This window comes from Pseudonaja textilis, chromosome 3 (genome assembly GCF_049901715.1).
Source record: "Pseudonaja textilis isolate UNSWEBS1 chromosome 3, rPseTex1.2, whole genome shotgun sequence".
Taxonomy (NCBI): Eukaryota; Metazoa; Chordata; class Lepidosauria; order Squamata; family Elapidae; genus Pseudonaja; species Pseudonaja textilis.
In genome coordinates, this window is record NC_141992.1 from 56,694,467 (window position 1) to 56,714,071 (window position 19,605).

Here is a 19,605-nt window from a genome sequence, read left to right on the forward strand (position 1 = left end):
TGTTTAATTTGGTTTTCTCATTCTGCTAAATTTATCATCACCACAATAGTAGATAAAACAATAATGGCAATTATCATCCTCCTCTGCAATTCCAACGGAAGCAGAAGAGAATCTCAAGTCAAAGGATATACAGGCTCAAATTGTCCCCATGTAGGGCATGTCGATCTGATGTGAGGGCCATAAGAGCGGAGTCGGCCTCATCCCCCCTTTTTTTACTAGATCGTCTCTCAGGTTGCTCCGCCATCTGAGGGAGATTATCTCAAATTCCAATATCAGGGCACACAAGGACGCCGCAAAACTCTATTAAATTATCTGCTCAAGCCAGGGCATCTCAGGTTACTCCTCGCCTACTGCTATGGCTCAGACATTGGCAAGCAGATATCACACAACTAATGGAAGCTTGCTTCCTCCCCAATATAGGGAGATAATTTGGTTGGTGGTGCCCCTGACCTATCTCTGATAGAGACTAGAAGCAGAAAATAAGTTCCTCTCTTTTCATAGACCCCAAAATAGTCCTTCCCAGCTTTTTGGAGGGTTCCTTCGTTCCCTCTACCAGGGACTTTTTCTCTCCAGACTCCAGGGACCGTCTGGACGCATGAATCACCAACAGTCACATAGTTTCCGATCTGGAGATAGATACTGAAGGGGAGGGCAGAGCAAAAGAATCTCTTGAGGAACATGAAATAGAGGTCTCCGAGGCACAACATAGGCCTCACGACTGTGCCCCTATTGGTGGAAGGCTCAAGCCTTTCACGGACAGATGGGATGCCTCTACCACTGTTTCCTGGGTTAGAGGTATCAGAAGATTAGGCCTGGCTATAGAATTTCCATCCTCTCCCCGGAACCTTTGCATTACTTGCCTTCTCTCTGGGGATCCTGTTAAAGGGAGCATGATGGAGACAGCTATTGTTCATTTATTGGAGATCCAGGCAACCAACCTGTGGCACCAGGTCAGCAGAGGCAATTTTAGTTTTAAAATGACTTAATTGATCCATAGTTCATAGGAGGCTTAAGATGAGTATACTGAACTCCATACTTCTGAGCTTCAGAAGGGGCGATTTTCTACCCTCCATTGACAATGGAGTCCCATCCCCACATTCCAATTAGATCCTCACATAGCAAAACTCTTAGTTTTTGTTATAATACTCAACGTTTTGAATACATTGCACTGTCCTTTGGGTTGTCATCTACCCAAGGTTCTTACGAAGGTTCTGATGGCTCTGGCTGTTCATCTCAAGGGAACACCTGTTAGACGGCAGTGTTGTTTATATGACATTTCATTATTATCTTGTTCATATAAACAGGCAAAGGGGAGGCCTTAGCATCGGTCATCACTAGGAGAGACTTGCAGTCCATCTCTCATCACCCATGCATATGCCATTTTCCTGCACAGGGCTACAATCTTACAGCCTCCTGTAGTGCATTGATATCACACGTGGGACCTCAACAAGGTCCTTACTGTACTCAAGAAAACTCCCTTTGAGCCCATGTAGTCCATGCGTCTCCATTCCTAACGTACAAGGTGGTTCTCTTGGTTGCCATTACATCGGCCAGTTACATCTTGGATCTAGTAGTCTTGTCAGTTAGACAGGAGCTCTGTATTTTTCACACAGACAAAGTGGTCCTTAGTCCAGATCCATCTTTCACCCATAGATAATTTTGGGTTTCCATAGGAACTGATACTCCCGTACATTTGTCTGAAACTGACATAAAATCTGGCACGACAATGCCACAATCTAGATGTAAGGCAAGCTTTCTGCATATATTTCAACTGCACGATGTGTGTTAGGAAACAAAGGTTCTCTTCGTTTCTTGTCAACCACCCACCATTGGGTGCAAGACCCCTTCCTCAATGACCAGTAAGTGGCTGAGAGTACAATTCCCAAGTCCTATGAGACACAAGCTCTTCCTGTACCCAGGGGCATCACTGCTCATTCGACCTGGAGCGCTGCGATGTTGACAACATGGGCCAGAAGCGCCACTAGCGAAAATTTACAAGGTGACAACATGGGCCTCACCATCGCCTTTTATTTAGAAACTATTAGAATGATGTCTTCGTCTCTACGGAGGCTGCCTTTGACAGGAAAGTGTTACAAAGGGTCCATAGGGACCAAGAAAAAGGGGAATCCAAACCAGACGGAAGCCCTCCCATAGGACATGCCAAGCTTTGGTATGTCCCAAACAATGGATGCTCTGAACAGCTCATCTGGAGAAGGGGCATTGGTACTTACCTGACATGCCCTTTCTCTGTGAGCTGTGAAGAGCATCCATCCCCACCCTTATTCGTCTGGTGGGATGCTGTTCCGGCCAAGTATTAGAAAGGGTGAAGGAAAAGAAATATTTCATCACTTTGACTTCACCAAAACTGGGGACGCTAGGGAGGAGTCCCGTGGAGGAGGAGGAGCGTTCTCTCAATTAAAGCCCAGCCTATCAAACGAGCGACAGTAGCATCATCCCAAACAATGGATGCTCTTCACAGCTCACAGAGAAAGGGCGTGTCAGGTAAGTACCAACACCCCTTTTATACCTTTGTTTATAAGTTATCTCACTAGCAGTTTTTAAAAATCCCATCAATATTGTTAAGATATCAGGCTACTACCATTTTGTTTTGCTAAGAAAATATTATTTAACAACAAATCTCAAGTTCAGTATTTTGTGAGCCTACCTGAATTTGGTAAGAATATGAAAGTTGGGCTCTACTTATATATGCAGGATAAATATGAATAATTCTCAAAGCTGAGTGGTGGAATTATTTCAGTGTCAGTATAAATCTGATGGTGTACAAATCTCATTTATAAATCTGTCATTAAATGATATGTTTCTTTTGTTGTTTTCTTACATTACAAGTTCATTCATAAAATTGCTTAGGATATTTAAAGGAATAACAATAACTATTTGATAAATGTTTACAAACACTCTGTATTTTGTTCCCATTTTTATTGCTGGTACTGTTTGTTTTTATGTAGCCATGGACACAGGGCAGACAGGTAAATGGTACAGCAGATGTAAGTTGTATGCAGTATGAATGGAAAGCTTTTGCATGTTGCAGTCCTGGCGAGCTCATGCTTTCATAACCCATTTAGGCATGTTGGCAACACTTCTCTTGACCGATTAAAATGAGTGACTTCTGTTGAAAAGAAAATATTGCTGCCCCTCGAAATGTTCTATTATGCATCTGTAGACATATCAACTTAAAAGGGAAATAAACTTTATTCAATTCAGAAGTGAACCCAGAATTAAAATACGTAGCAATAAGTCTGTATGGGATAATAGCATTAGTGAGTTGATCTTGTCCTCTGTGTGATAATATAAAAAAGCTCATTTTTCTTTCAGTTGTGGGTATCATCTCATCTTTTGAAGAAATATTTCCCAAGATATGTGGGGAAAGGAGGAGGGGGAGAATAAAGTTCTTGTGTTGCATCTAGAGTATTTTCTATTTAATAGTGTAAATGGTTCTCAACCTTTTCTTCACCACAGACGCCTTTTAAATCCTTTTGTGGCCATAGACTGTAGTCACAGGACCACTAAGACTTCACTCATGATTTAAATCATAATATTTCTTAAAGTGTTCACAAACCCTGTGTGACGACATCATGGGCTCCCAGGGGTCCACAGACTACATGTTGAGAACCACTGGTTTGAGCAGTATGTGAATTTTCAAAAGCCTTCATCCATTCACAAAACCTGCCCTGTACTTTTAGTTGAGGTTATTTTTACTTTGTCTTTTCTTGTTCACAAAGAGCCTGCTTCTTTACTACTCTGGGAGCTGTATTATATTACTTTTAATTTAAATCAACTGCAAAATGTACCTGCAAACAAGTCAGTATCATGAAAAGTGTCATATAGGAGCAGCGGGCTGCTGTTCTGTTTTACCTCAAGTGAAAGGTTTACTGTCGGTAAATAATTGTAAAGGAAAAGTTAATGACTAAGGATTTTTGCAACTGAAAATAAAAGTTACAAATCTAATAATTACTGTTAATAGGCATTCTAATTCTGCAGTTGCTAAGTGAACACTGCTTGAAAAATTTCTGCCTTGGAACTAACTGCTCCTTTCAAAGAAACAGTACTCCTTTTTATTATGTATATTGGCTATTGATAAGTTGATCCATTAAACAGAAGTAGTTTTTCCATATGAAAACTACAGGTGAAACATATTTCTTTATTTGCTTTATATATTTCTTTGGATGACGTTTGTTTTGTAAGGGCCCTGATTTTTTTTAATTGTGATTTTTAAACATGATCATGCCAAGGAATAGTTAATATTTTGCATCATGTTTATGTATTTGTAAACATTATTTCTAGTGTTGATTTCCCTGCAGTTTCTTCTTTACAATATTTTTTTAAAATATTGAAAAAATATTTATAATACATATATTTTAGAAAAAACACCTTGAAGACCATAAGAGCACAAGAAGAGTTGCTTGATCAGGTCATAGATGCTTTATTCAGGAAAATGGAATTTTGCATATAAAATGTAACATACAGTGACAAGACACAACAATAACAATGGCATTTAAAAAAATAATATTGCCTATTTGGGGTTTTTAACTGTAGCATGGATTCTATAACATTTTAAATATTTGTGATCTTGTGCATGAAGCATGAAGGCATAAATTAAATGTTAAGTTTTTTTTCTAAATGGATTTGAAATGTAAGTTGTGTTTCTATATATAGTAGATTGAGCGGGAAGTTTGCTCCTGACTTTCTTTTGAAATACCTAAGATAAAAAAGATTAACACAGCAAAAACCTTAGAAAACATTTGTTTAGAAGACACATAGTTGTTGACTATGTGTATATTCTGTGTAAGATATCTGACATGTTGTTCTGCTGTGTTTATTCTTTGGGTCAGCAACAATTTGCAAGTGGCAAATTGGATTTTTAACTACAGTCTGATGGCATATGAATCATTTAAATAGGCAAAATCTATTATTTAAATCATTTCAAATAACATTTTAAAATAATACTGTTTGTATCTTTTTCTAGGACAGATGGGCGCCGTTGGTCCTTGGCCTCCCTCCCTTCTTCTGGATATGGAACTAACACTCCAAGTTCAACTGTTTCAGTAAGTTCATGCTCACTGTGTTGATTAATGAAAGATTCTCTTCCTCCTGATAGTTAATGGGATTTTAGATGTTTTAGATAAATATTTGTTTTTTCATATTCTGACAGAAATGTACTCTTAAAACACTTTTGAGGGGAATATCATAACTGATTTTAGATTCCAAATGAAAATATATTCTGTATTTCCTTCATAATGAAGTTTCATTCTGTTATATTATTCATTTAAAATATATTAACGAAAACACCTGACAAACACAAGATACATGAACATTTGTATTTTTTTCTCCTTGAAATGAGTCATTATGTATTTTTGTAAAATATTTGCCTGTCCTTAAGTATTCTCTTGCATACATTTTGTTCTTAGTCATCTTGCTCATCTCAGGAGAAGCTACACCAGCTGCCCTATCAACCAACAGCTGATGAACTTCACTTTCTGACAAAGCACTTCAGCACAGAGAGTATCACTGACGAGGAAGGAAGACATTCTCCAGCAATGCGGCCTCGATCTCGTAGTCTGAGGTAATCCGTAAATCCTTCATCCTTTTCCTTAATTTTCTGTGATATCCCCATAAGAAAAATTACTTTTGTTTCGCCCATGAATTGCTGCAGCAGTACCATAATTCAAATGATAGACTGTATGGTTTGTATATAACTTCAGATTCAATCCTTGGCATTCACATCTAGAACTGAAAAAACTCCTATTTAAAATTTTGAAGTACTGCTGCCAGACTCAGTGGGCTAGATGGACCAATACAAGTCTTGCATCTACTGTATAGCCAGCTATACCAATAAAAACACAATATAAATACAGTAGCGGCTGTATAAACATGCTATCTCCAACCATTGGAAAAAATAAAATATCTCTTAACAGTAATATATTTAGATTAGATCCTAAATAACTTTTTTTGTTTTAAGGAAGAACAACCACATGTTTAAATATTGCTGAATTATTGCTGATTTGTCCATATTGACTAGAATGCCTGGGAATGAAATTTAGCAACAATGGATTTTATTTATGTACTTGTGAGAGCTAATGTCATAGGAGTAGAAAAACCCAGATTCTGGTCATTTCTTGACCCCTTGGCTGGGAAGTAAAAAAATAATTGATTAATCACATTAGTACACTAATTTTCAACCTCAACAACTGTATGATCCAAAAAAAGAAAAAAAGATGTGGCTGTTTTCATGAGTCTGAGAAGAATGCTGCAATTTGACTCCCATGTATAAAACATGTATAGTGAATTACATACTAATTATGCATACATAGTTTATGCTGTTAATTGGTTTATGAAATATATAATCACATTAAAGTGGATGGTATGCTCAAATAGTCATACTGCCTTATGTTGCGATGCTTTACCTCTCACACTTTTTTTTTAGCCCTGGTCGTTCACCAGTATCCTTTGATAGTGAAATAGTGATGATGAACCATGTATACAAAGAAAGATTTCCAAAGGTAAGAAGGTACTCTGAACAGTTTGAGGTTTTTTTTTTTACATCCATTTAGTAGGAATAATAAAAATATATGAGATAAAAAATATATGATATAAAAAACCTATTCTTTATACAAAATTAAGGCAGTAATAATAAAATGAAAATCCACACTAGAATTATTTAAGCAAATTGAGAGTTTACAAAATAGTTATAAATATTTAAGTTGAGAAGGTATCTTTATCAAAAAAGATGGACTGGAGCTTAAAATGTATTTGCAATTGGTTGCCAATTAAGAATCACAATGTGTGCCAAAATATAAATTGGATTTTATCTGGTACATAAGTAGTATTAGGTGATTTAAAGGTCTCTCCTAAATTTATTTGAAAAATGAAGTATGTTTATAATTCTTGATCCCATATTTTTAAAAACTGTTAAGCTTAAAATTTGAAGCCAATCTTTTCCATCCTTAGCAAGATAGGATGCTAAAATAATGGAAAGATCCACTATGTAGCCTGTAAAAAATAAAAATTACATGCATTCCCATTATAGGTCTCTCACACTATATGGTGTTTAAACTTTTCTGAAATGATGTTTTATCTGTAATTTATAGAATATAATATCAATAAATTTAATATGAATGTTTACAGTGATAATAGAGAATAATGTTCATTTATTTTCTATAGGCAAAATCCTTAAATAGTCTAATAAAGCCCATTAATTAGGTTTGATATATTTAATTAAGTTTATATTTTGATTCATTTATAACAAAATACCACTAATTATTTGACCCATCTTTAGGCCACAGCCCAGATGGAGGAACGGCTGGCTGAATTGATTGCATCGAGTGCACCTGAAAATGTGTTGCAATTAGCAGATGGGGTCCTAAGCTTTATTCATCATCAAATTATTGAATTGGCCAGAGACTGCCTGGATAAATCACGTGAAGGACTTATTACTTCTCGGTACTTTTATGAACTGCAGGAAAATCTTGAAAAATTGCTTCAGGATGTAAGTATGTCAACAAATGATTTAACCCTTTCAAAAATGTTGGAGCTTGTTGATTTAGAATTATAGAAATTAAAGTCTAATACTCATGGTCAAGGTGACCTTCTTGATGATTCCCACAGCTTACAACCATAATTCTGGGTTCAGTTATGGTTGTAAATCAAACACCTGTATTACTTGTATTATCCTAGATGTATTACTACCTGTATTATCCTAGATTCATTATAATGAAGTCTTTTGCTCCCTAATTCATCTTTACATATTATAGGTTTAAACATTCAAGCTATATGAATTGGAATTTAATAGTTTATGGGAAGATAGACATTGTAGAAAAAAGAGTTTTAAAGATGCATATGTTTATTATTGTATGATACTTTTATGGGTCACAGTCTGTGGCTCTGTGTCTGATGGACTGTAATCTACAAAGGTTTTGTGATAATAAAATTAATTTTCTTATGGTTTCAGTGGAAGATTAAAAGCGTAGATTTCTCACATATCAAATCAACTACCTTTAATTATGCTTGGCTTTCATGCATTTTCTAAAACTTCCAAAACAGAGATTGTTGATGTAAGAGCTAAAACTTAATAAGGCTGGAACCAACAGTTTTCAACTTACAGAATACTGTCAAAAGACAAGCCAAGTGTCTCTTGGATCAGAAAGGCAAGAGATAAAATTTCAGGGATTAAATTGTGCATAAATATATCATACTAATTGGCTTCCTGGTCCAGGAGAGGGCACAGTTGGTGCTGAAGATGAACCTGTGTAAAGGGCTATGGCTGCTACCTGCTCTGCAAGAATTGTGAATCTATGAAGACCTCCAAATTGCACACCAACTCTGACTGAGAAAGTGTGACTTCCTGTGCAGAGTTAAAAGATAGAAAATCTTGGTCTTGCCAAAGGTGAGCCAAAATCTGTTCTCCTGCACCAAACTTCTAGATCTCCAGGCACAGGGAAAGAGAAAAACCTTGACAGCATCACCTCATTGGGCCAGTGCTGAGTTGCATAACTGGATGTCATCAGTATACAATAATACAATAATTTCTGTGCTGATGATTGACCTTCCCCAGTGGCTTCATGCAGGGGAGGGTTTCTACCAGTTCTGTCCACCTCTGTAGAACTGGTAGCTCTGAAGAGCAGCAGACATAGAACCGGTTCTATGTCTGCTGATGTTTTTGCCCACCCGCTCACCCGGGATCTTACCTGACCTTTATTTCCTGATTTTTTTCGACTTCAGCTGCCGTGGGAGGCACAGCTGCAGTTAAAAAAGCAGGAAAAAGGGGCTTTTTGAAAGGCTGCTTCTCTGCACGCAGCATGCTGATGACAACCAGGGAAGCACATCGTAAATCACCAAATCTCATAAATGACCGAACTGGTAGTTAACCCTATCAGATCCCATCCCTGCCTTCATGTAATGTTAAATAGAAGTAGTGAGAGAGTACCTCATAAAGCAGGGATCTCTTCTTCCCCTACGAATACTGTTTCGATCTGCCTTGGAGAAAGGAGGAAAATCACCATAACACTGCCTGTCAGTCTCCTAAGTTGGTCCAAAAGGATATCATGTTTGATGGTATCAAAAGCTGATGAGAGATCAAGGTGACCAGGATGGCTGTACCACTGTATGCTGAGCTTGCGAAAAGTCATTAACCAGTGTTATCAATGCTATCTCAATCAGACTTGAATCCTAATTGAAAGGAGTCTAGAGAATCTGCTTGTCCTGGACTTTCTGGAGTTACAGATTAATAACTTGTTCTACAAAGGGAAGATTGAAGATTGTATGAAATTGTTCAGATCTGTTGGTGATGCCCAGTGATGGCCTCTTAAGTAAGACCAGAGAGTTGTCTCTATCAAGGCAGAGGCAGCTACTTCCTCCTGTAGAGAAGCATTCACCATTGGATGGACCCAATCACCTGTCACCTGTCAGGATTAACCAGAAGCAGAGGTGGGCTGCTGCCGGTTCAGACTGGTTCGCCCAGACTGGTTGTTCCGACCACCGGCTGGGCCTGCCCACCTGCCCCGGTACTATCTGGCTGGGCCTGCCCATCCGCCCCGGTACTATCCTGTCCTATATATCTCACTCTAGTTGGCTCACCCTGTCCATGCAGCCCACCTGATTTCTGTGCCTCTCCTGCTCTACTCACCGCAGCTGCCCAAGGTGTACTGGAAGTGGCGCGCATAAAATTGGCCTGTGTTTGAAGCTGCACACAAGCCGCACTATCACATTTTCAGTTCTGCACTAGGCGAACTGCTTGTTGAAGTATGTGAAGTCCACCTCTGACCAGAAGGAAGAGGAATCTAAAACACCCAGTGGCTAAACTCAGCCGTAAGAAACTGTTCCACTTCATCAAGGTTGACAGGTTCAAGCTCTTTCCAGATAACTAGGCAACCATGCACAGACAACTACATAGGATCTGTACATCCAGATAATAACTCTGATTTTTCTGCTGAAATGAGACTTCCCTGCCCTGGAATCTGCTCCTGAGGATAGAAGATCTGTAAAAGTGGCATGAAATGTGTTGTCAGTGGGCTTTTCCCATTGTCTTTGCTTGGTGGAAGCTAGCTGGAATTGGTGATCACATGACCTTGGGATAGTACAGTTGTCATGAATGCATGCCAGTTGTCAGGCGGCTGAGTTTTGATCATGGGGATACTGCAACAGTTGTAAGTGTAAAAACTGGTCATAAGTCATTTTTTCAGTATTGTTGTATCTTCGAATGCTTAGTAAACAAATGGTTGTAAGTCGAAGATTACCAGCATTCCTATTATAACGCAGATATAATGCTTCCAAATCTTTTGAAGGATGGGCAAGAAAAAGCAAGTATTTTGGGAACATTGAAATGTGTTTGGTATTTATTTTTATTACATCTTTTACTGATTTAAGTTTGCTTTGCTGTTTCAATGTAAGTTATGCATTGCAACGAGTGACTATACCTTAGTTTACATACTGTACAATTATAATGTTGGATACATATTTCTCAAGAAAATAAGTTTTAAAAAGTTTTTGAGATGACATACTTAGCAAATGAATCCTTTTATTATTTGTCGCATGAAATTAGAGGAACCTGGGAAAAACTGCATCTTATTATTACATCAGAGCTGTACTACACTATTTATTCTCTGTACAGGAATTGTAGCATCGTAATGCTCTAAATAAAAAGTGTTTATGTTGGTAGACAGCATGTCTGAGCACCTTGACTTATTCCATTAATTTTTAAAGAAAATATTTGACTGAAGGGATTTTAAAATATTTTTCCAAAATGTTTCCTTAAAAAAAAACTTTAGTTTTTTTTCAGTCTTCAGTTTCTTTGGCTTTTTTCCTTCCATATACCTAGTTTCTACTTAACTAGAAATCCTGATTAGTACTATGATTCTTAGAAGGGTTTTAACCTGGAAATATTGGTTCTTATTTCTAGAACTCAGCTGCATTAGACTGTATCAGTGTATTAGCTCAATGAGAAAGTTGTCACTGTTCTAGGGAGAAAAGCAATTGCAATTTCATGCCCCAGTGAGTACTATTAGTGACAGATGAGTCTTTCACATAAGGGAGTAAATTTATAATTTACCCATTTCTGCCTCCAGAATGACATTGAAATTGGCAGCAGCTAGAATCAATTCTTTTTCTCCCTCCTTCCAAAGTGAGGTTGGGTGGGATCTGTAATGTAACTTACAACCTTCAGACAAATATATAGTCTTGGAAAGTACGAATTGGATAGAACACATTATGTTGAAGCAAATGGTAGACAATTGTTTGGCATATAACCAGTACTTTCAAGATGCAGGAAAAGTAGGATATCTTATTAATAAAATATTTGAAATCCAGACTGATTTGTGAGGAATTAAAACAAATCATAGTGATATTATTTATTATGTGTCCTGAAACTGTAGCCGAGTTATTTTGGATGAACGGCAGCTATGTTGTGCTTCATTACTGTTTTCCTGCAGTATTCAATTATTTTTCGTCTAGCTAGATATTAATGTATTGAATAAATAACATGGTTTTTCTTGTTTTTTTTCTCAATATAAAATAGAATAATAATTAAAAAAACCTTTTTAAAAAAACAAACAATAAAACTTTTGATATTACTGTTTTATAGTAATATTTAAAGTTACCTTGTTTAATATCCGGATTTTGGAGAAAATTTTTTTACTTAGAACAATTGACAATGAAGATATTGAAATGGTGGATAGCTTCTGCTTTCTAAGATCAGCCATCAACAGTAAGGAAACAAACTGTCAACAAATACGCTACAGACTCGCACTTGGTAGAGCAGCTAAGAAGGCCTTGAAAAAGATATTCAAAAGTCATAATATGTCTATACCTACAAAGATCAGAATTGTTCTAGTCAAAGGTATTCCCTGTGATATTCTATGGAAATGTAAGTTGGATTTTAAAGGAGCAGGATAGGAAGAATATTGATGCCTCTAAACTTTGGTGCCAAAGAAGATCCCTGTGAATACAGTAGCAAACAAGAAAACAAACCAGTGGATTATTGATCAAATCAATCCAGAGTTCTCAAATTATCCTTTTTCAGACATGTTATATAAAGACCAGAACACCAAAAAAAAATTATAATGTTGGGAAAGATGGAAGAAAAGAGAAAAGTACATGGACAGACTCAGTTACAGTGGCAACAAATTAAGAGATTGAAAATTAGTGATTAGGGATACATCATCAATATGTGGTTACTGGGAAATGAAAACGACTTGATGGCCCATAATCTAACTTTTGCTCTGAATAGCTTTTTCTCAGTGGTAATTTTTTTCAATGTCTAAAAAACATTTCTTCCAAAATATGTTTGCTAAATGGAAAGAAAAGTTAAAAGTTCTTTGAATTTCAGTTCATTTTTATAAGTTCCGAATGAAGATAATTCAAGTAGAATATTATGGGTTTTTTCTGTGTAAATGGAATTGCAAAATCTATATATATATTTATTGTCTTAGATTGGAAAAACTGTATATTAAACCAGCTAGGAACTCTATAAAGCATTCCTGTGACATGTGCAAAATTGTTCATTGAATATAAATTTTAAGAAAATTGTCTTTAAATATAAAACCTAAACCTAATAAGGCAATAAATCCAATTATGTGGTTAATGTTTACTATTTTACCATTTTTCTTAGTATTATCGATTTTTATTGTTGTTCTTCATTACTTTTAAATGATAAACAATTGAGCAGATAAACACCTTGCCAAAAATGTTGTTTGAATCCAATTTCTCATTATTATTTATCATGACAAACTTATCTTTAGTGCTTTTAATAAAAATTGGAGTCATTTTTATGTTCTTCATGAACCTTTTTTAGAATAAAGACAAGGCACTGAAAAGAGTTTTATATATAATAAATTGCGGGAAAAGGAATGTTTAGATTTCTTGTGAATGTTATAATAAAAGTTCTACAATACTGTGTGTGAGTTGATCTTATTTTTAAGATTCTCCCAATATAGAACATGAATAATGCTAACTGTGGTTGTGTCGTGCTTTAACTATAATTAAAATACTGATGTTCATTTCAGAGGTGAAATATGTAGTATCCATTCTTCGTACATATTGTAATGCAGCATTCTTTTCCCTAGGCTCACGAACGGTCAGAAAGTTCTGATGTGGCATTTGTTACCCAACTGGTAAAAAAGTTGATGATCATCATTGCACGGCCAGCGAGGTTGCTTGAATGTTTGGTAAGCACACAGGGTTTTTAAGAGCTTTGTAAGATAGTAAAATCTAGGAACCAGACATATGCACCCAATAGTTTAAAATCTATGTCCGGTATGGAGTATAACAAAATATTTTTCCAAACTGATTACATAAATCAGAGAAGTAGAGATTGTTCTACTAAAAGATTTTGTAATTTTATGAACAATGGCCTTTGTTGCATTTGATTTCTCGTAAATAGATCTTGCCACTTCTTAATTGTCATTTCACACAAATTATAGCAGTGATTGTAACTCAAGGACCATGATTTCCATGTTGTTTATTGCTGGATAAATAAATTTGTACACTGTTCTCAGAGTTTATACTGTGATATTGCAGCTATTGTTCAGCTTGAAAAATAGTGTGATGCAAATTTTGGGGTTAGGGTTAGGGTCAATCTAAGTTGATTGTGACTTATACCATATTTATAGATTGATTGTAGAATTGTATGTTTTATTATATTTTGTATTATTAGTTAATGTTTTATAAACTTAGCCAAATTTCAGTTCGATGGAAGTTATATATCCTGGATTTTGGACACAAAATCATCCATCCATCCACCTCTGACTTCCTTCAGAAGCTCAAGTTGCCACATACAGTTCTCTCACATTTTCTACTTTGTTGTCTTGGTAACTCCATAAAGTAGGTGCAGCTGTGTAACCATAACTAGCTCAAAGTCACCCTCTAAATATAATGGCTGAATGAGAATTTGAACCTGGATCTTATTATTCTTAGTCTAGTATATCCAATTGATAAATGATTTCTATTTTATATATTAATATAGTATATTCTATGCATAAGGAAGCGATGGTGTTACATACCCACTTCTTTAAAAACCTTTAGGCCTTAAATTCCCTAGATAACTTTATAGTATTTGAACTGAAAGTTATTTTATCTGTTTGAAACTAATGGGACTGCAGCCAAAGACTTACCCGTCTGATGTAGATTTTTCTCCTCTTTGAACAGTTGATTACTAATATGTGTTTCAAATCATTTTTGAAAAACCAATTGCTGGAAGTTTATTTTTTAGAAAAAGTCAAAAGCCTAATTACTTCATTTAAATTATATGAACAGTTTTTTGTACTGTAGGTAAATAATAAAATAAGAATTTATCATAATTAATCTGTTTCACCTGATAATGAACTGATTTGATTTTACTGGAGCTTTTTTTGAAAAGATGTATGGTAAACAACACATCAATAGAAGCTTCAGGAATTCTACAAAGTGTGACTGTGAATGTGTATGCATATTACATGGACTCCTTCAAAAAATCATCTTATATGAAAGTATAATTTTGAGAGCATGTTTAAATTAAAAGTAGGTCAGTATGATATTCTGCTTATAATTATGCTTATTAAAAGGAATGCTTACTTATATTACAAGTCTGGGGTTGTTCATAAAAATTGTGCTGAACCAACTATTTTCAGTTACATGCATGTATCATTAACTGAGATGTTGAAAGATATTAATTAGCCTCAAAATTGTTTTAAAATGAAAAATGGAAATAGATATAGGCTGAAATTTTAACAGTGATAATGCGAAACTGGTTGTGACAGTTGTCAAATGATGTGTCAGGATTGCAAAATATAGTTAACTGTGTCAATACTGTTTTGGTTTTACTTAATGTTTTTGGTAGTTCAGTTTATTGTATCATGTGCCAAATTTATTCATTTAATCAGTCATTGGCTTGCTCCTGTTATTACTGTTGATTTCCTATAATAATAAAGAGCATCTGGTTTCATTCTTCTTGTTTTTATGTATGGAGAGATGAACATTTTAATGCCCTTAACTGATTATTGCAAATTATTTTTTATAAAAGAGATCATTCCTACAATGTACAATGAAAAATTAAAAATGTAATTACAAATACATATGCTTTTTTGAAATAAAAAAGAATTATCCTTTCCCTCTGATCATGCATTATGTACCAAGTGGCTGAATGCCAAAATAATAATATAATGCAGCCTGGAATACTTCCAAATAGAACAGCTTAATACAGTTACATTATAATTTTCAAGTCACTGCTTTTTTAGTACTGCAGCATACTTAAGATTATTCATGTGATTTCAGAAAATGTTCTAGTTCCAGTGATATTTAATCCATTCTACGTATTCGATATAAATAATACAATACATTTTTATTTTTATTTTCTTTGTTGAATTTTTTTGCCACCCATCTCAACCACAAGGTGACTCTGGGCAGCTTACAATGTTAAAAAGAATAAAGCAATGCAATAGTATAAATATAATAAAATAGTATAAAATATATAAAGCTAAAGGATGGGTGGAGGAAATAAGCTGAGCAAGGGAAGGTGGGTGGGTTCTGTTATTAATCTATCAGCCACCTCCATCTTTTTTATATCGTTATTACATATAATGCAGTGAATGGTTGCACGATTTAGATGAGGGATTTTTCTGATTTTCTGTCACTTAATATTTCTTCTATTTTCCCTAAATACTTTACAACAGAAATTGGAGCATTACATTGAATGTTATGTGCTTTCTTGCTCCTTATATGGTTATTTTTTCAATTCCCATAATACTTTTAAATTAATCATTGATATTGGTTTCAGTTGTGTGCCTTTCTAGCTCAGCCAGATTACTTTTCTTGACCTCTCTGATGAACCAACTATTTTAGTAGGCAGGGTATAATGCTTTTGGATATTTGTTCCATAGTTATGCAATGCAAAATCATCTCTCTGCAGAGTTGTAAGACTAAATGAAATAAGAAAAATAATTTTCATTAAGAAATAAGAAAAATGGTTTCCATAATTCTGTTGTCTAATCTTTTATTGCTCTTATGGTGCCTTAATGAGTAATATTCTGAATAATCTTTTATCTACCCATTTATATTTTTCTAAAGCACAACCATGCCCTGAGAACAATACTGAATTGTGTCATAAACTTTAAATCAGGTTTTAATCTGGACTTACAAACTTACATAAATTTAAGTTACACTATGCATTTTATTTCCATTTTTCTTAAAATAAATTATACCTCGAGTTATAAGCATTTGTTTTTTAAATCAAATTAAATATTCTCTTTCTGTATTCTTTTGCTTTAGGAGTTTGATCCTGAAGAGTTCTATCATCTGCTGGAGGCTGCTGAAGGCCATGCCAAAGAAGGGGGAGGAATTAAATGTGACATCCCTCGTTATATTATATGTCAGCTGGGCCTTACCAGGGATCCCTTGGAGGGTGAGAGCATTGTATTATTAGAACTGTAACGAAGCAGAAAAGAGTAGGATATCACAAAGCATCTTAGTCATTGTCACAAACATTAACTAGCACCAAAAACTAATGAGCACATCAACTGTTAAGAATGTCTGTAAGTATTACGGTGTCCCATTAGTGTGCCTATGCATTTTAATTATTACTTTAATGATATATTATAGTATATAATAATACATATTACACTCTCCAAACTACACAAAGCAGAGTTCAACAAAAAGGTGGTCCTATGGGCTGGAAAGGATGAGTCTTCTGTTTCCCCTGCGTTTGCAACGAATCCCTCCCAAACTGTAAGTGAAATGGGAAGAAAAATAATTACCATCCCTATCACTTTCCTTCTGTGGGGATGGCTCCATTGGACTTCAACTTCCTTTCCCAGGGGAATGCTGTATGCCAAATTTTTTCTCATTCTCAACGACTTTAAGATGAATGGCTTTGAATTCCCAGAATTCTAGCAGTTGAAGTCCTCAATATTGCTGAGGTTGATAAACACTGTGCCATTCTATTCTTGACTGCTCAATTCTGGAATTAACCCACTAATTTTATGTGTGAAGTGACCATGCATATCATATCTTTCATTGTTATACATCTTCTGCGTTAAATAGAAATTCATGTGTTGAATTTTTCTGAATACTGCACACAAAAACAGTGAAAGGATACATTAGCTTTTTATAGGAGGAAGTGCTTTTTACAGCAAAATGTAGTGTCAGTTTACAACAATTTGTATTGAAGATGACAAATGGTATCTGGTATTTTTCATTTTTGCCTTGGAATTTGGCTGAGGCTTCATATGACTGATAGATTGAAATAACTTTGAAATAAAAAAAACAAAGAGAAAAATATGTAACTTACAAAAAGCTGTTTAGGACTCTGATTTTTCCAAATGAATATTTTAACTATCTCACTTATTTTAAACATTAAAAAAGCCTTATGAGAAAATATAGAATCTATCCTATATGTTACTAAGAATAACCTTACCAATACTAAGGAGATGTATTTGCATAGTTACAAAGTAAAGTGATATAATAACATTGACCATCCGTGACATTTTGGTTTGGCTGAAAAGTTCTCAGTATGAAAAATCTTGTGTGCTACTGTTTTCTACCCACCAGCATCCAATATAGGCCCCATGCAAAAACTTTCCCACTCTTTATACTAGTCAGTGTTTCTCAGGCCAAGGAAGAAGGCAGCAAACTACTTTTGAAAATACTGTCAAGAAAACTGTAGGGAATTTTTCAGCAATTGCCAGGTGTCAAGGCTGATTCAAAGGCACACCAAAAAAAGCTATGCAGGAAGGACTGCAAATGAGATGAGGGAATAGGTGTATTATTCTTTGAATACCAATGATTGTATACTATTACATCTTAAAAGCATATTTTTCCTTTCTTTCCAGAAATGGCCCAGCTGAATAGTTGTGATAGTCCAGATACTCCAGAGACAGATGATTCTGCAGAAGGAAAGGTAGTGATTTAACAGCTCCATTCCATAATATAAAAACGTTTCTGCACTGATATTAGCAACGTATAAGTTGTGTACATGTACATTTTTTCCTAATGATAATTACAGTGGTTATAGAGTCTCCACACATCCCTGTTAAAATGCCAGGTTTTTAAGTGTAAAAAAATCAGACCAAGATAAAGCACTTCAGGATTTTCCCCACCTTTACTCTAACATACAAGCTTTTATAACATACAAGCTAGTATAGCATGCACAGCCACATGCTTACTTATAAGAGGGTGTGAACACTTATCCAGTCACATTATTCTAGTTTTTTTATTTTTCCTCCCTAAAGATTCCTGGTTGTTTTTCAATTGGATTGGACAAGGATGGAAAAATTCTAGTGATTTATCTTGGTCTGTTTTTTTTTTTTTGCATCTCAAAAACCTGGCATTTTAACAGCGGTGTACAGACTTTCTATATCCACTGTAACTATCTGTTGAATAAAATTAAGTATTATAATGGGAAATATTCAGAAAAAGAATAGAAAATTAAATTTCTTACAGCAGCCATATTTCTGTTTAATAAATATCACTCTCTAAGTGGTTTACAAAGTCAGCATATTGCTCCCAACAATCTGGGTCCTCATTTTACTGACCTCAGATGAAAGACTGAGTCAGCCTTGAGCTGGTGAGGATCAAACTACTTGCAGTCGGCAGAATTGTCCTGCAATATTGCATTCTAACCACTGTGCCACCACGGCTCATAAAAATCATGTTACTTTGGAATTTTGAGAAATTACTCTTATTGTCATACACACACACCATCCTATCTTTTTGTAGGAACTGTGACCTCATTTAACACTAAAGTTATTACTGTTCTGGACTCTGTTGACTTCTGAATCAACAGTCATTTAATTTTGCTTAGGTTGAGTCTCAGGCTATTTCTTTAAGGAAGAGGGTTATCTATGCTTTTCTGAAGAATAGCTGTATCAGCTCCTCTTCCAAGGAGGCATTCATCAGAACTGAGATCAAGTTTCCCATCTACTCCTGCACATCTTGTATCATCCAGGAGGGCCAGGGATCCAGCCCACAGATGGGCAGTCCTTAATTTACCAAGCACTCAGCTCCTCCAGTTCAAGCTCCTTCCAATTTTATTATGGAATTTGTCAGGGTAGCAAAAAAAAAAATCACAAGTAGCTTTAGCAGCATAATAAAATCATAATAGTTCTATTCATTTATGGTTCCATAGAAGAATTGGGTCGGTGGTGAATATCAATTACCTATTTAATAGATTAAAAGTGGAATGAAAGCTACTTTTGCTATTTCAGAATCGGGGAGCAACTGTGCAATCCAAGAAAACACCATCAGAAGAGGAGTTTGAAACTATTAAATTGATCAGTAATGGGGCATATGGGTAAGACTAATAAGTTATACTAGCATTTTTTAAAAAAATGAGATTTAAAAAAATAGGTTAATGATGTGAGAATGCCAGTGTTAATATGTTAATATTTTAAAGTGGCTGCAGAAGAGGTTATATATGTCATTTGTTTTGTAAATTATAGGAATAAACCTGTAGCCTTTTTTTCTAATTTTAAAATGCTCCTCTCCCTTGAAATTTGTGATAGCTCTGCAGTAGAATAAGGCTGGTTCCTGTGGTGGTTCTGCGGAAACCTTGGAGGAGGGTAACAGGATGAGAAAATTAGTGTGTCCTCCCTCCTCCACACTGCTGTTTTAGAGAAAAACAAACCA

The 19,605-nt window shown here is 35.3% G+C and overlaps 1 protein-coding gene across 11 annotated transcripts in view; it reads left to right on the forward strand.

Annotated features, from left to right (window-relative positions):
- MAST2 (microtubule associated serine/threonine kinase 2) overlaps positions 1-19,605 on the forward strand; it is a 134,716-nt gene that overhangs the window by 84,639 nt on the left and 30,472 nt on the right. For 5 of the 11 annotated variants that reach the window (XM_087929843.1, XM_087929844.1, XM_087929851.1 and 2 more), the window contains 9 exons: positions 2,967-2,987; positions 4,985-5,063; positions 5,427-5,581; positions 6,443-6,518; positions 7,295-7,504; positions 13,074-13,175; positions 16,252-16,384; positions 17,811-17,878; positions 19,185-19,270. In XM_087929843.1, the coding sequence (XP_087785969.1) occupies positions 2,967-2,987; positions 4,985-5,063; positions 5,427-5,581; positions 6,443-6,518; positions 7,295-7,504; positions 13,074-13,175; positions 16,252-16,384; positions 17,811-17,878; positions 19,185-19,270 (930 nt within the window). The remainder of the gene's footprint in view (positions 1-2,966; positions 2,988-4,984; positions 5,064-5,426; positions 5,582-6,442; positions 6,519-7,294; positions 7,505-13,073; positions 13,176-16,251; positions 16,385-17,810; positions 17,879-19,184; positions 19,271-19,605) is intronic. The other 6 variants (XM_026707022.2, XM_026707023.2, XM_087929849.1 and 3 more) reach the window with 3 other exon arrangements.